Genomic DNA, 16,185 nt, shown 5'->3' with positions numbered 1-16,185 from the left:
GGAATTAAATACACGATGGAGACAGGACTAAACTCTACTCACTTTTGGACCTACAGGATGTTTGGGCTTTGTGTCATGCAGGAATGAGATTAGAGCATAATGTCTGCAGAAGATAAAAAAATAATAATAATATTGTGGTTTGGTGAAAGTGCATTAAATTACAATCTTTCATTTGTTTGCTTGCTTTGTTTGCACCAACCACCAAAGTCACTGAAGCAAAAGTTCCAACAATGTGTGTTGCACAGCACTGGTTTGAGAGGCTGATTATGTTTACAATCAGTTATATGTCAAGACAAATTTATGCATGTTTCTCTCTTTTTTTTTGTTGCTTAATAGCCTAAAAATGAACAAATGAACTGCAGAATAGTACATATTAATTACAGTTTCCCTTGGAATAAAATGTGCTATAAATAATGTTTGTCACCTAAAGAGTTATCTGTTATTCTACCCATAAAACGAACTCCAATTCCCCCAGATGTTCCTCTGATCCCAACCAGAGCACATGAACGTCTGCCCGGTAGTTCAGTCTGGCTCTACCTAAAATAGAAATATTTAATGTCTGGAAAAGTGGAATGTGCTGTGGATATGTATATACAAGCTCATTCTAAAGCTTGACAATGACTACAAACATACAGTCTGAGTCACAAAAGAGTAACTAAGCAGTAAACATGAAGACCAAGGATTCTTGCAGCAGATGGACTGACCTACTGAGAGAATTCCACGTGATTTTTTCACTTTTTTAAAACCTGCTGTGACGTGATTGCACTAACAGAAAACTGGAAAGCCAACATATGAGGGTTTTGAATGATGAAAAGAAAAGTTCCGTGGGGAAATAAATCGCAAGATACGAACTAATAAACAATAAAATAATATTTTAAAAAATAGAGAGAGAGATGGGTGTCTTTGTGGTTAAGACTCTATATAACAACAGAAGTGATTTTTACAACTATAGCCTGTGATTACAGGTTATTATCAGCAGGTAATGATAGGCTACCGTAACACTCAGAGTAGAGGGATTATTCGGTGATGTGAGTAACTAACAGCTCTTAAAAACTTCACGTCTTCTGTGGCTTGAAAAGGAAAGTATTTATGGGCAAAGCTTCCGACACCTGCAGACAACACAGGCGCTACTGGGCTCAGTAACGGGACTCTCAGTGTGTGTGTGTGTGTGTGTGCGGGGAGGAGGAGGAGCCCGGGCTGAGATAACAGGCTGCTGCCTCGGCTCTGTTATCTTCCGCTCCCCGCCGCCTGAGCTGCGGATCTCCTCCGGACCTTTACCAGGATTTATTCATTTCCCATTAAAACTTCACTAAACGCCGAAGCGCTCCTCCCATGGTGTCCCCGGGAGACTCTCCGACATTCACTCGACTTCACGGAAACTATCGGCGACCGTTTTGGGGGGTCTTGAAAAAATCATGGAAACGTGGTTTTTGAATCACGTCCTCGGTTTGTCTCTTCTGGTCCTTCATCTGGGTCTGCCGGGGCCCCTCCGGGCTGGGACCCCCAGTAACAACAGCACGAATACGGCAACTCCAGCACTGGATGACTCGGTGGCCACGGATGAAGTCAGAAGCATGGAAAACAGCGCAACTTCAAATTCATACTCCAGCGAGACTTTAACACCATCACAGAGAAACCTCCTGCTCAGGCACGCTGCAGAAACTCACGCTGCTACTGCTGGAAACTTCGGTAAGAGCTCCGAGTGTGAGGCCTGCAGTGGCAAGTGCTGCACAATGATTGAAAAGATCTCCTTTTCATTTCGGCCTGTTGAAGTGAGGTAACAAAAAAGGATCCATAAAAGTTCATTTGAGATCCTCCAACATTATTTTGTAAGTTAGTGGTCTTCTATTATTGACAAGTATGATTTTAAAAGAAAAATGTCTAAACACAAAGTTTCCATTTCGGTTATTTGTGACTGTGTTGTGTATTGTTTTATTTTTGAAAATGAAATAATAACACGTGCTTAGTTTCATCGTGCATGTGTGCCAGGTTTAGCCAGGTGTGCAGTATTCCAGAAATATGCCTCACTATAACTGTCCCAAAGCCTATTTTCTAATCCCATCCTGAAATGGCTCTTGTAGATGTGTTTATGACCATCAAAACTTTTACACACATGCAAGTTAGATGCTTTTCCCACTTTAAGAAATGGTATTTGGTAAATAGTAAATGGCCTGTATTTGTATAGCGCTTTACTTAGTCCCTATGGACCCCAAAGCACTTTACACTACATTCAGTCATCCACCCATTCAAACACACATTCACACACTTATATTTATATGTATTTTGTGAAATTGTGTTTAGAAAGGCTGCTAGAATTAATTTTCATAAGCTGCTTTGCCAACGGCAAACAGTATAGAGCTGAAGTAATGTATATCTATTGACTGGTGTTATAACGGTTTAAAAAACAAAAACTATTTTACCACATTTACTTTCATTTCAAGTTCCCTGTTGTGTACAACCACTGGTTCAAAACCCAAAGATCTTGAGATTAGTGTTATCAGGAATGAGGCCCTAAAGCTAATAGTTTGGGGCTCATATTCAACTCCTGGAGCTCCTTCAGACCATTACACAAGTTCAAGTCTCACCACTGTAGGTAAACAGAGTATTTGCCATGAACTGTGACAGCTTTAAAAATTGACGAGGTTATCAGAACAGATGCATTCGCTCAATGCTTAGTAAACACTGGATAATCTACTGACGAGGTTATCACTCGTCACATCTTATCTGCATTCGAACTTGATGTAATACTACAGGTGCTGGCTTCCTGTTTAGCAGGAGGTGTTGAAAGCCGTAACATTTGTTCATCGGCTTATACCCACCTGGACCCGAGCATCCAGTGGTTAAACTGCTGTATGACACTCATTTATGCTGCAGTATTAAACAATCCTAAACATGCAGTTCGTCTGGACAGGAATGAGAGCATGAGAGCTGAAGCGTGCTACTTTTTGCTTGGGAGAGACGTTACTAATACAGAGGAACCTGCAGTTGAAGTATTTAGAGCATTTGGTGCAAGAGGAGGAGGGAATCCACATCCTAAGCACTCCATGACTACCTTCAGAAGTTTGGATGAAAGAACTAGAATTTGGGTCTGATTTCCTGTGCACAAAGCCAAACATCATCCATCGTACTATAAGAAGAAAAGCATGCCTCATAAAATTCCTGAATTATTGCCATACTGACTCAAAGCAATAAAAGATAGAGAAAGGACTTTAACTTCTGATATTTCTACTTTGCAGAGCTGATAATACTCTTATCCCTTAAATGAAGGGTTTAAGCATAACGCTGCTGTGCTGGAAGAACATTTCTTCTCTACCACAGCTGGTTTAAGCTACACTCCTGCCAGCGGGAAGAAGGAGGGTTTTGATGCTGGGGCATATGTGAAAATAATATTTAATATCACAGCCAGTATCACGCATAATAATGTACCATAAAACATCCAGTAATGGCTGGACCGATGACTACGTCATTTTATTTTGATAGTTTTGCCCTTAAACTTCAACAAACTTTCAACTTTACAACTACAAATGCAACTTTTGCTTAATTACTATATAAACTACTATATATAGTGTACAAAGTAAGAATCAGAAATTACACACTATGTAATAAACACTTAAAAGATTTGTCTCCATGGTAATAGGATACCTCAAATGTTGCACTATAGCGCACGTGCTTCTTTGAATTTAAGAGATATTTTTAATCATTATGTTGATAAAATTCTTGATTCTTAAAGTTGCACACACTTCCATTTTGCAGTATAAATAAAGTTCAGGATTTTCGTAGATGCTGCAAAGGAAAGATGAGGCTGAAATGATTCACTTTCCTCACTTAATGTTTATTCAATGACCCTAGCAAGATCATCTTGGCTGCCCTCTTTGGCCTGCATAATGAGTATAAGCCAGTCTATTCAAAGCACTACTGTGGTGTCATCTGAGGGTCTTTAATATGCAAAAGGCATTTCATTTGCTTGAATTAATATGCGAGCCATAGAGCTTCTGAAGTGGAACAGATGTTAAAAGACTGCAGTTACAACTGTGTTAACAGTTAAGAGATAGATAGTAGCTGAGGATCTGGGAGTGTCTGTCATTTGCTGCCAACACCACGTTCCTGTCTGAGTTTTGTTGCCCAGACGGTATCCAGAGAGAGAAAATGAAATAATAAGAGAGACACATGCAGAGGAAGTGAGAGGGAAAAATAGAGTCTGGTGGCCCAGTTCTCCCCTTAGACTCCCAGTGGACTGGCTGTTTAGCTGTTGAACCCTCCTTTTCATTGGTTCTGGATGTTGTCTGCTGGTGGCACTGACACTCATCTCAAGAGTGGTGTTGTTCCAGGACAGCAGCCAGATAAGCTGTAAGACAGCACTGCACAAAGATAGGGATAAAGAGTGAGAGAGGTCTTTTTTTTGCCTATCTGTCTCACATTGCTTAAGTACTTCTGATGCTTTAACTCTTCTATCCATCTTTGGGATTCAAGTTGAGCAACTCTAAGCTTTTCAGAATCAAAACATTCTCAAATGGGGGGAAAAAACCTACCTGCTCCCAAAATAGGCAATCCTTTGAGTGTATTTTCTGCAAGGGAAACAAAGGTTTAACCGCTGCCAAGCAGCAGGCAAAGTCAGTAACAAACATGGAAACCCAGTTCAGCCGTCATCTTATCAAGCAGTTGGTGCTAAAAATAATTTTAAGCCCCCGTGTGTTGGATGTGTAAATAGATAACTGAATGCTGAAATGTTTGACATGTGTTGAACATGAATTATTTACATGTGGCCAGAGGTGCTGGACAAGCTCAGATTATCTTGGATGTTTGGAAACTGTAACCTTGCGAGAATTATTCAAGCTGGAGACTTTGCTGGATGTCATCCCGCTTGCTCTCTGCTGTTGGTTCCTTTCTAGCTCTACTGTCAGCTGTAAAAAGGACATGCCTGGGGGGAAAAAAAGTGTTTAAAACAACAGTCACTACTTTAAAAGTCATTCTCTTCCCCTTTAGTGGTAGTGTTTTGGGAGTTTTTATGACTTAGCAGTTTTCACACAGACTAAAAAAGACTGAATATGAGCACACACCCAGATCCACTGTGACAGCTTTCTGCCAGTTCCTTGTGCTCGCTCAGCTTTAGGAAGGAAATGGCTGATTCCCAACAGAGACAGTCCCCACCATATTTAGGACTTCAAGCCATTGTTAGAGTAGACAAGTTGGCTGCCAGTTGTTCTCCACCCAAAAGCATTGCCCATGCTGCAAGTTAAATTCTGACAGCATTTTGTCTCTGACTATAGACTGTACAGGCGAGACGGGGATAACACCCTCTGGTGGAGGTAAAGTACAACATATAGGCGAGTACAGCAACACTCTTTTGAGTCTAGTGATGAAGGATGCTGGTATATATTTAAAAAAAGATTGCCTTTAAATTTTTAGGTGGCTGCAGCAGTGCAAAGCCAAATTTCATGAAGTTACCAGCTGTATATGGTAGAAAAGGAGAAAGCCAGTGCATATTCATTTCTCAAGAGTTGGCGTATGTGGCACAACAGACTTCATTTTGTCCAGTGACTACCAATAAATCACTACCAGATCATTTAAAACAGGGATGTCAAACTCATTTTACATGGTGGGCTGCATACAGCCCAGGAATTTCAATAGTTATTGGTGAAAAAATAACTTTTTGTAATTTTATTGTCCTAATTTTAACTCTAGTAATTAATTACTTTGTTGTTGGGATAGGTTTTTATCAGTAGGAAAAGCTGTAAAACTTGTACAAATACAGTCAAAAGTCCAAGGTTTATGCCAAATTGAAGTCATTCTGGCCCCCAGGCCTTATATTTAACACCCCTGATTTAACCTCCTAAGACCCGAACTCTTCCACGGCATGCATTTTTACTTTCTCTTTGATATTTGGGCATATTGGGACCTGATGAATGTAAAAACAAAGAATTACCAGATTTTTTTTTTTACCTGATTTTTGTTTCTAAGAAAAATGAGAGCCACATATGAGGATATTCGTTTAAAATTTCGATAGAACAGTTACGGTATAATGTCCTCGTAAGTGGATATCAGGCCCTTGTAGAGCAAAATTGAGTATTTTAGTCTAAATAACCCAAAATGTGATGTTCACATATGTGGACACCAGGTCCTAGGAGGTTAAAGTAACATTTTAACATGCCTTAACTGGACCTCCTTAATGATAGAAAATCTTTAAAAATGTTCATAACTGATTCAAAAGTGTATGATTTTATATTGGTGAATATTTACTAATGTGATCTTTTTCTCTATTCCTAGGCACAGACCAGACACAGTCCATTACAGAAACAAGCAGTGGGTCTATAGAGACTGCAAATCCACTGTCTACTGAGCCACTTACCTCCAACTTTGTAACTGCCACTGAGGCCAGCAGCAGCAGCAACAGCAGGGACTGGAAGGACAGCAGCATCAGCAGCAGCAGCAGCAGCGACAGCAACAGCAGGGACTGGAAGGACAGCAGCATCAGCAGCAGCAGCGACAGCAACAGCAGGGACTGGAAGGACAGCAGCAGCAGCAGCAGCACCAGCAGCAGCAGCAGCACCAGCACCAGCAGCAGCAGCAGCAACAGCAGGGACTGGAAGGACAGCAGCAGCAGCAGCAGCAGCAGCAGCAGCACCAGCAGCAGCAGCAGCAACAGCAGGGACTGGAAGGACAGCAGCAGCAGCAGCAGCACCAGCAGCAGCAGCAGCAACAGCAGGGACTGGAAGGACAGCAGCATCAGCAGCAGCAGCGACAGCAACAGCAGGGACTGGAAGGACAGCAGCAGCAGCAGCAGCACCAGCAGCAGCACCAGCAGCAGCAGCAGCAACAGCAGGGACTGGAAGGACAGCAGCAGCAGCAGGGACTGGAAGGACATGACTTACACAGACAAGACGTCAGGTATCTCTTATGTTGTGTCAGAGGAGGATAGGCCCCAGGTGTTTACAGAGGAGGGCCACCTACTCCAAGACAACCCAGACACTACTCTCCAAATGGGGGATGCCACAGCCTCCCACACAGACGTCCTCACCGACAGCACCTACACCACCACCAGCCGAGCTGGGGAGAGGACCTTGCTGTCTGTTACCTCCTCCTCCAGCAACACCACCTCATCTGCCTTTACAGAAGACTCCAACTCCCGTCAGCCTCCTTCCACTTGGGGTATTTCTCCTAAGTCGACAGAGACTGAGAACTACACCCACAGTGCCCCGTCCACAGGGATTACTGGAAGGGACGTGACCGACTCGTTCAAAGGAGTGTTTTCAGAAACTGGGAGCCCAGCAAGTTCCAGTGGAACCCAGAGTATTACTGGACATCCCAATGCCACCGAACAACAGCACACGTCGACATCAGAAGAGCCGTCTGACTCAACGTCATCTATCAGGGTGACAGAGCCCAGCACTGACCAATCTCAAATGTCATTTTCCTCTACGCCTCCTTTCACCTCACCTGCAGGAGGTCCCACCAATATTTCAGGAACAGAGCAAGGCTTGGGCTCTAGTTCTGGAGCGTCTACAGAGTTTTCAACTGGAGACCACAGTTCTAGCACTCAGAGTGGCACTGAGGGGCTTTCATCGCAGACCAGAGAGGGAAATGTCGACTTGGGTCTGACTGCAGTGCCCTCTACTGTCAGTAGTAGTACGTCTGAAACAAATCAGTCTCTGACAGATATGCCACCACTGGGTACTAACGTCTTCCTCATCACCTCACCTGCCACTGTTACAGAAAGGTATGCTAAAAAAAAAGAATATTGATGAATATTAATAATAATTTGAAGTTTTTAAAGTCTGTACCTTTAAAGAAGGTAGAAGCAGAACTTGATTTCATTTGACTTGAGGTTTAATTTTTCTCTTCGTCAGATCGCAGATAACAGAAGAAAACCCTATCATATCAACCGCTTTCAGCACCACCACCAGCACCACAACCTCCACTGAGGCTATTACCACACCTCCTCTAGTTCCAACTTCATCCGCAAGGTTGACTAGCACCGTGACTAGCTCTCCTCTACAGTCCCCTACCAGTGCCACTGTCCTATACAGTTCGTCCTCCACGGTAGCCTCCACTCTGGCAGCGCAACCGACCCAACGTGCGCCACCCAGGCACACGGAGGGCCCCGTGACTGGGATGTCTGACCCCACTAATGTCACCACCCTGCAGATCGAAACAAGCACGGGAACTAGCAGAGTCACCACAGCTCACAGCAAATCCATCACTACAACCTACACCCACAGTACCCCAACCAAGAGTACGGAAGCTCTGCACACCACTAGGAATCAGACAGACAGAGGTCCTACAGAGCTGGCGGTCACAACACCACCCCCTGATTTTCAGCACACCAGTCCACCACCACCACCTCCACCTCCAAGTGAGTTAGTCAGCTTCTTTCTCTTCAAATGACGGGACTTATTATTCAGTTTTCAGAGCAGAAATGTGTATTTATCGTGTTCTTGTATGAGTTGCTCTTCATATTTGCATGTTTTCTTCTTACTATAACTAATAGAGGATTGTGCAATAACGATTCAGTGTATCACAGGTTCTAATATTCCCCAAACACTGTGCTTCCTGGTCATGAACGTGACTAATAATCTGAGTAGATGGCATTAGCTGATTTCTTGCATGTTGCAATAAAGCAAAAAAGAGTTCAACCTTAATTTATTGACAGATTAATTTACTGAAAAGCAGTCTTTACTTTTCTGTGGTGGCAGTTAGAGGATTGCAGCCGTCCTAAGCAATAAAATAAAAAGTACCACTGACATAACAATGATGAATACACATAACTTGGACTCTTCTTCACAATGAGATGCTGTTGAACGGATTTGTTCTCTCTTGTCTCAAGAATTTGCTGATGAATTTTCAAGTGATGCACTTGTGTGAAATGCTTTTAACGTGCCGCTCCCAGTGAATGGGTCTGGTATTCTGCACTGATCTTTCTTTCTGATTGGATGAATTCACTACTTGGAACAATGAATCTTTTACAGAAGCAGAAAAATATGGAAATTAGTTGTAGAAGTCTCAAAAAATCATCTATCAAATATAATAGACTTTGCATAACAGAGATAAAACTGCACATAGGAGGATGGATGACAGGTCAGAGTGAAACCGCATGCCCTAAAAGGTCAAACCGAAGCTTTTTTAAGGATGCTATTTTCCCTGATTAATGCTAACACACCCTCTATCTACTCGTAAATTTTAGGAAACCCCTGTGTGTCCAACCCTTGTAACAATGAAGGGATTTGTATGGGTGATGAACCGGATGCGTTCAGGTGTAGCTGTCAGCAAGGATGGACGGGACGGACCTGCAACAAGGGTGAGCTCTTCTGCTCTTCTACCCAACAGTTTAAAAACAATATTGGTACTATGTGTGTTTTTCCATGTTTTGTCTTTCAAAAAACAAAATGCATGAAATGTTGCATCAACCCCTTTTTAGAGAGTGTGATAAGGGTGTAAAAGTTTGGTGAAATCCTTCCCAAATATAATATTGTTACACCTGTGTGTTTAGATATTGATGAGTGTAAGCAAAAGCAAGAACCCTGCCCCAAAGGCTCCACGTGCGTTAACACGAATGGCTCATTCAGCTGTGAATGCCCGCTGGGCTTTGACCTTGAAGATGGACGCACATGCAGCCGAGGTAAAGAAAAAGGACATTAGAGTTTGTTTTTTTCTCCAGTCAAAGTTATTTTCTCAGAGGCCTTTTATGTTTTTTAATTCACACTGTTTTCCCCCCTTAATAGCTAAGACATTTCTCTGCACTATCAGTGCCAACGGATCACTACATAACTCTGATATCCAAAGACAGATCATCAAGCTGGTGAGAGGCAGTTCGCGTCACTGCATATTCTGTGCTTCACTAAGCTTACGTGCATTATATCTTATACATGCTCCTGTTTTTGTCTTTCCTGCAGTTCAATGTTTCACTCTCTGACTACCCAGGTTACAGGCGCTCAACAGTGACCAAGCAGTACGTTTTTGCATTGAATTTCTGCACATTTTCTGTATTTTTTGATATATATTTAAAATATGCAATTAAAGAAAGTGGTTGTAATTATTGTTAGTAACCTCAGAAAAAACGAATCTTTCAATTACAATCCTATAAGGTAATGTTTCCAGTGCAAGTCTACTTGTTTCTCAGTTTTTCGTCATTCTACTTCAAAGATCTGCATTTTTGACATTTCTTCTTCTTCTTCTTTTGATGATGCTAAAACTTAGCTAGTTAAAAGGGATCTCTCTTATCTATTAGAACCTTGTTTTCTTGTTATTTACAACACCAACAAATTCTCCATATTGACCTCAGATCTCCTCCCCATAGAGAGAAGGATGGTGTTAGTGTCATGGTTGCTAACACGTTTTCCACCTCCGCTAATGTGACAACCACTGAGGTCAACAACAGAATCCAGATGTCTCTCAAAACCTGCAGCTCCGCATTAGCCCACTGCCAGGTGGTCCTGAAATACAAGCTCACTTACCACGGTGAGTGTGATAGCCAGAAATCTCAGTGGAAATCATTAACTGTGTTTGTTTTAATTAATTAAATCGTTTTTCCAACTGCTCTTCAAATCAAATCAAATCAAAATTTATTTATATAGCACATATTAAAAACAACAGTGTTGACCATAGTGCTTCACAGTCAATAAAAACATGAGACAGTTAAAACAAACAATAGAAGAGGACAACAAACAATAGGTAACAACGCAACAAGCTAAAACAGCCAACTAGACAGAATCAAAAGCCAAAGTAAAAAAACAAGTTTTAAGACGTAATTTAAAAGACTGGATAGACTCGGCAGTGCGAATATGAACGGGGAGGTTATTCCAGAGTCTGGGTGCCACGGATGCAAAGGCCCGGTCGCCTCTCGACTTCATTCGAGTCCTAGGTTGTGCTAGGAGCCTATGGTTGGATGATCTAAGTGCCCTGTCGTGTAAAACTTTGTTAACATCAAAGTAACTTTACAAAGTCTGCAACATCTGCAACTTCAGCTGCCTCAAAACGAAGTTCTATTGATGCAACAGAAACACAATAATGATGTTTACAATAAGACGTGTGAACACGTCTTATTGTAAACTTTATTTAGGGCAGTCTAATTTCAACCACCAGAGGGCAGAATTTAGCCATAAAAACATTTAATGAACTGTGGCGTGATGTAAAAAGCTTTGCATGTGTATAAGCCAGAAACTTCAAAGCATCATATAACAGCTTCATTTCACAACATGACACTACCGGTAATTGTATAATCATGTCACAGGACACTGGTGCTGTGCCTCTAAATGCTAAAATATACTGTACAAGCTCTGCATGTCAAAATTATTCATTTTTCAATGAAACAAAGGGGAACTATTAACAAAAATTGTGTTTTATGATCAGATTTTTATAGCTGAGATTAATTCTGCCCGCACTGTGTTCCAGCGGAGAGTCTTTGTGCGGCTCAGAAAACCCAGTGTGATGAAGAGCGCTCCAGCTGCACGGACACCAGTGGTATCGCGTGCTGCCAGTGCCGTGAGGGATACTACAAACACAATCCTGACGATTTGTACTGCTTAGGTAAGCTCTTCTTTATTTACATGTTGCCACATGTGCATTTTTGTTTGAGTCACCAACCTGAGAGAAGTCAAATGAAAAAGTTAAATCAAGGAAATTAATGTCTCAAAATATCTCCAGTTTCCCCTAAAATTTGACTGCTACACGTTATATGAGAATTTGACTGAGGAAGCCAAAAATGAATAAAACAGCACTGGCCAGGCCTTTGAAACCTACTTACCAAACTGTGTTCTTTCAAGTCACTGAACAAAATGTCTTGTTTCAGAATGTGGAGATGGCTTAAAACTAGAAAATGGCACCTGTGTCCCGTAAGTTTGCTTCCTTTTGTTTCTTGTCAGTACTGTTTTCTGAAAATATTCAAGGCAACTGAAGGTTCCATTTCTTTATTTCAGATGCATGTTTGGTTTTGGAGGATTCAACTGTGGAAATTGTAAGTGAAGCCCACCGATCATATTCATCTTAAATAGAATTTCTTATATCTTTAAATGTGCTAAATTTCTTAAGTGTAATTTTGTGTTATTTTTTAACTGTAATAAGAATAATATTTACGGTGTTTCTATTTGCAATTGCAGTTTACAAGCTGATTGCAGTGGTAGTGTCACCTGCAGGGGGCGCCCTGCTCCTCATCCTTGTCATTGCTCTCATTGTCACTTGCTGCAAGTAAGTTTGCTTTATTGTTAATTCAAGAAAGTAAATGTAATGAATATTGCCCGATAATATTATTTTATATTATAAACCCAATCTGTATGTAAAAGTTGGGCTTAATGTGGAAGTGCCATAAAATAACACTCTTTTAATGATTAATAGGAGGTGAGGCCTCCTATTGCAAAAAGTCTGTAGAAGTCAAAAGGTCTTTCTGCTCAATTTATAACCTCAGCAGGTATATTCTTGATGAATTTGTGGTGAAGACATCTAAATGGCCCCATTTAGAGTCAGAAAAGCACAAAATTCAGGGAATACTAGATCCTCATGACATCTGAGTTTTAAAAAAAAAAGGAAAAATACTCAAGTAGAGACTTCCATCATGGTGGCTACATCCATCTTTTATATACAGGCTATATTTATAAACAAAAACCCATCAAGTTTAAGTTTTTTCAATGTGGAATCTTTCAGGAAAGACAAAAATGACATCAATAAGATCATCTTTAAAAGTGGAGACTTGCAGATGTCCCCGTACGCAGACTTCCCTAAAAATAACCGGATATCCATGGAGTGGGGGAGAGAGACAATAGAGATGCAAGAGAACGGCAGCACAAAAAACCTGCTACAGATGACTGATATCTACTACTCTGTAAGGGAACATGTCATTTCTCGCTTCTCACATATCTCTGTCTCTTGTTTAAGTTAAGGCTTCGTTTCTCTGTGTGTGTGGTTGATGATAAAGTCCTTTTTTTGTTTCTTCTGTTATTTCCCTCAGCCTGCCTTGCGTAACTCAGACCTGGACAGAAATGGCCTGTACCCCTTCCCGGGTCTCCCAGGCTCTCGCCATTCATGCATCTACCCAGCCCAGTGGAACCCATCTTTCATCAGTGATGATTCAAGGAGAAGAGACTACTTCTGAGTGGGCCACTGTGAACACGCAAACTATTAGAAACGTACCATTTTTTTCATACTAACAGTTGGGATTTGTCAGGATGGGTTTTCTGTCACTGTGTGCAAACCCTATTTGCACACTAAATACGTGTTTGTGTGTGTCAGCACATTATAAACGTACACATTTTCTCGAGTAAAATGTGTTTCAGTGTTTTTGCATGGCCCATTCACGTTAACACGTGCATTTTCCACCGTGCTGATGTTGTATTTAATGTGTTTTTCCTGCCTTACATACAACCACCAATACTAATTTGCTCCAGTGTGTAGGTCGGTGATCCATTACAGTTAGCATCGTGTCTGCCTCTCTTGCTGCCAGAGTTATGCTGTTGCTGGCTGGTAATGCATTGCAGCTTTGCTTGAACAAAATTGCTTAATGATAAATAAAAGCATTCACGATGTTTCCATTGTGCTCACCAGATATGGGGAAAAACGCAATAAAAAAAATAATGCAGCATCCTTTGGAGGGATAAACCACAAATAAAATGTAGCAAGCAGACATGCAAAAACACAGATAATGTCGTTTCTGTAAGTGAACGTTTAACATGTGTGTGCCAATGCTGTGATCTTCTTACGTAAAGTATTGATTCAACATGACAACAGCAAACCACTGAAGGGTGAACGAAGTTTAGCTTCATGCCAGTAGAAACTTAGGAATGACTTTGTAGTCTGTTGCCAACATTTATTTATTCCTTGTATGTCCAAATCAATGACATGTAGCATAACATCTCGTACATACACACTGACTTTAGAGGGATAAACCTGTGGCTTTAAATAAGTATGTGTGTGTGTGCCTGTGTGTGTGTGTATGCCTGTGTATGTTAAAGAATGAAAGTGTGTGAGGAATAATAATCTGTATCGTTACTGTTGTTAAATATTTGAATGTAAAGATGTATCATGATTAGCTATTTCTGTCGTGGATTATTATTTTTATTTGAATGTTTTCTAACTTGGTGTTGATTCTGGCGTTTTAGTCAGATGAGCTTATTTAAATAAAAATGTTACAAAGCATTTTCTCTGGGACTCCATTCTTTAAACCTTTAAATCCTATATGTTCGGGATAAATGGCACACTTTATATTACTCAACTGTAGGTTAATTTCTGTTTCTTATGCTGCCAAAAAGTAATGATCATTGCATCATTTTAGTACAATATTGTGCCATGAACCAAGAAGAACAAATTAGCAATTTAAACTTGAAAGAAATGGGATGATTGGAAATTCAATACTAAAACAGTACATTTAACACTGGCTGATATTGTCATGCATACCTTCATTTTTACCTTCAAGTCACTGTCCTGTTATTTGCACTAAACTTTTTGGTGCTTAAACCTTTATCATGTAAAACTCAGAAGTTTACATATACTCATTATGGGCATAGATGTCATAATACCTTAAGGTGAAGATCTAACAAGCAGAATTGTAGATTTACACAAGTTGGGAAGGTGTCTTGGAGCCATTTCTAGTTCAAACAACTGCACATAAATACGAGTGTTTTGAATGTGTCTCCACTTTGCCAAGGTCTGGTAGACTGTCAGCCTCAAATGATTTTCAGGAACCACCAATGCTTAACCCTGCCACGAAATGCTGGAACACCAATGTCACTGTCCGCAGCAAGTGATTTTTCACCATGGACAAAAGGGTGGCGACCAAGAAAGTAACCCTTGCTCCAAAACTGACACTTTCAAATTTGACTGAAACTGCGTCTAAATTCAGATAAAAAGTGAGATTACTGTAATCAGCCCCAAAAACTGTGTCAAACCAGTTACCTTGGATGACACGACCTTGGCCCCCAGTAACAATGTGAGGAATCCTGGAGTTATTTTTGACCAGAATACAGTTCAATGTGCATATTAAACAAATATTAGGACTGCTTTCTTGCATTTGTGCAATATCTCCAAAATTAGAAACATCCTGAATCAGAGTGATGCTGAAAAATTGGTTCATGCATTTATTACTTCTAAGCTAGACTGCTATGGACCATTATTATCGGGCTGTTCTAAAAGCCTTCAGTTCATCCAAAATGTGTACAGAAAGGGTACTGGAAAGAGAACATATTTCTCCCAGTTTGGGTTCCAGAGACAAAAATTTGCTCTACTTTTAAGGTTAGGCTTAAGACTTTTCTTTTTGCTGAAGCATATAGTTACAGTTGGATCAGGTTACCCTGAATCCCCCTTTAGTTACGCTGCAGTAGGCCTAGACTGCTTGGGGGAGTGAGTGTTTCCTCTTAATTCACCTTTTTCTTTCACTATGTGTTTATAAACCACTCTGCATTTATTCATTAGTAATGAATTTATTAATTTGCATACGGTGCAATTTTACCAATACATCTGAATTTAACCTCAAAATCAAAATTTTAGCTATATGAGCATTTGAAAAACATGTAAATTCTGAGAATGTAATTTAGAACATCTTCTAAGAATGTATGAATCTGGTGCTTCTTATGAAGAAGGTCAAAAACAGAGACTGATCTGCTGCCTCCACTATGAATGTTTTCATTAAGATCATTTTTCTAATAATGATTAATGGACCTTTTTGCTGTTTTCAGCATTGCAAGAAATGTAACTGGTTTGTTTGCTTTGTATAGATCATAGAGAAAAGATCAAAAAGCTTCTCAGGCTTCAAGTAACAACTTGAGTTTCATAATAGCCTTGATTTTGGTGTTTGCTTGAAGATTTTCTGTTACGTTTGGCAGCATCAGTTACAACCTCACAATATGTCATGACATTTTTACCACCATCTCTGCGCAAGTTGCAAAGTACTATGTATACCATTGCAGTTTCCATAATTCAGTTGTTATTCCAGTGGTACTGCCATGCAAACACATAAGGAAAATAGCAGCAAATGGAAATTTCCCTCTCCTTTCAAAGGTCCAGCAGTTAGGTGAGAGTCACTGGCTTCGCTAAAGGAGTCCTTTATGTGTTCTGTGCTGTGTGGTCTGCACATGTTTTTCTTAGCACATACTCATTTCTGGATGTCGTTGACTTACATATAGCTGGGAGCACATTAAACTTAGTAGCTTGTCAGGCTTAAATTGTGAACTTTGTAAACAAACTGCTGTCAATCTTTACTATTTTTAT

At 40.5% G+C, this 16,185-nt stretch overlaps 1 protein-coding gene across 2 annotated transcripts; it reads left to right on the top strand.

Moving 5' to 3' along the window:
• The first annotated feature begins 1,176 nt into the window (after positions 1 to 1,176).
• heg1 (heart development protein with EGF-like domains 1) lies at positions 1,177 to 14,118 on the top strand. Of its 2 annotated transcripts, none has more exons than XM_080290626.1 (14): positions 1,177 to 1,689; positions 6,265 to 7,714; positions 7,845 to 8,350; positions 9,179 to 9,292; positions 9,485 to 9,613; positions 9,717 to 9,793; positions 9,888 to 9,943; positions 10,292 to 10,452; positions 11,386 to 11,520; positions 11,783 to 11,825; positions 11,910 to 11,947; positions 12,090 to 12,177; positions 12,631 to 12,808; positions 12,935 to 14,118. In XM_080290626.1, exons 1-14 carry the CDS (start codon positions 1,416 to 1,418, stop codon positions 13,076 to 13,078), a joined length of 3,393 nt encoding a protein of 1,130 aa, XP_080146752.1. In that variant the 5' UTR covers positions 1,177 to 1,415; the 3' UTR covers positions 13,079 to 14,118. The 2 variants fall into 2 exon arrangements, with proteins under 2 accessions (XP_080146752.1, XP_080146751.1); XM_080290625.1 differs by having other exon boundaries at positions 10,277 to 10,452.
• Positions 14,119 to 16,185: the final 2,067 nt, after the last annotated feature.

This window comes from Astatotilapia calliptera, chromosome 16 (genome assembly GCF_964374335.1).
Source record: "Astatotilapia calliptera chromosome 16, fAstCal68.1, whole genome shotgun sequence".
In the NCBI taxonomy this organism is placed as follows: domain Eukaryota; kingdom Metazoa; phylum Chordata; class Actinopteri; order Cichliformes; family Cichlidae; genus Astatotilapia; species Astatotilapia calliptera.
Note: the sequence above shows the minus strand (reverse complement) of the source record. Positions and strands in the feature narration are given on the sequence as shown.

Coding starts and splice junctions, on each gene's coding strand:
- heg1 (XM_080290625.1), top strand. CDS start 1,416: ATGGAAACGTGGTTTTTGAATCACGTCCTCGGTTTGTCTCTTCTGGTC. Junction 7,715..7,844: donor CCTGCCACTGTTACAGAAAG/GTATGCTAAAAA, acceptor TCTCTTCGTCAG/ATCGCAGATAACAGAAGAAA. Junction 11,948..12,089: donor AGGATTCAACTGTGGAAATT/GTAAGTGAAGCC, acceptor TTGCAATTGCAG/TTTACAAGCTGATTGCAGTG.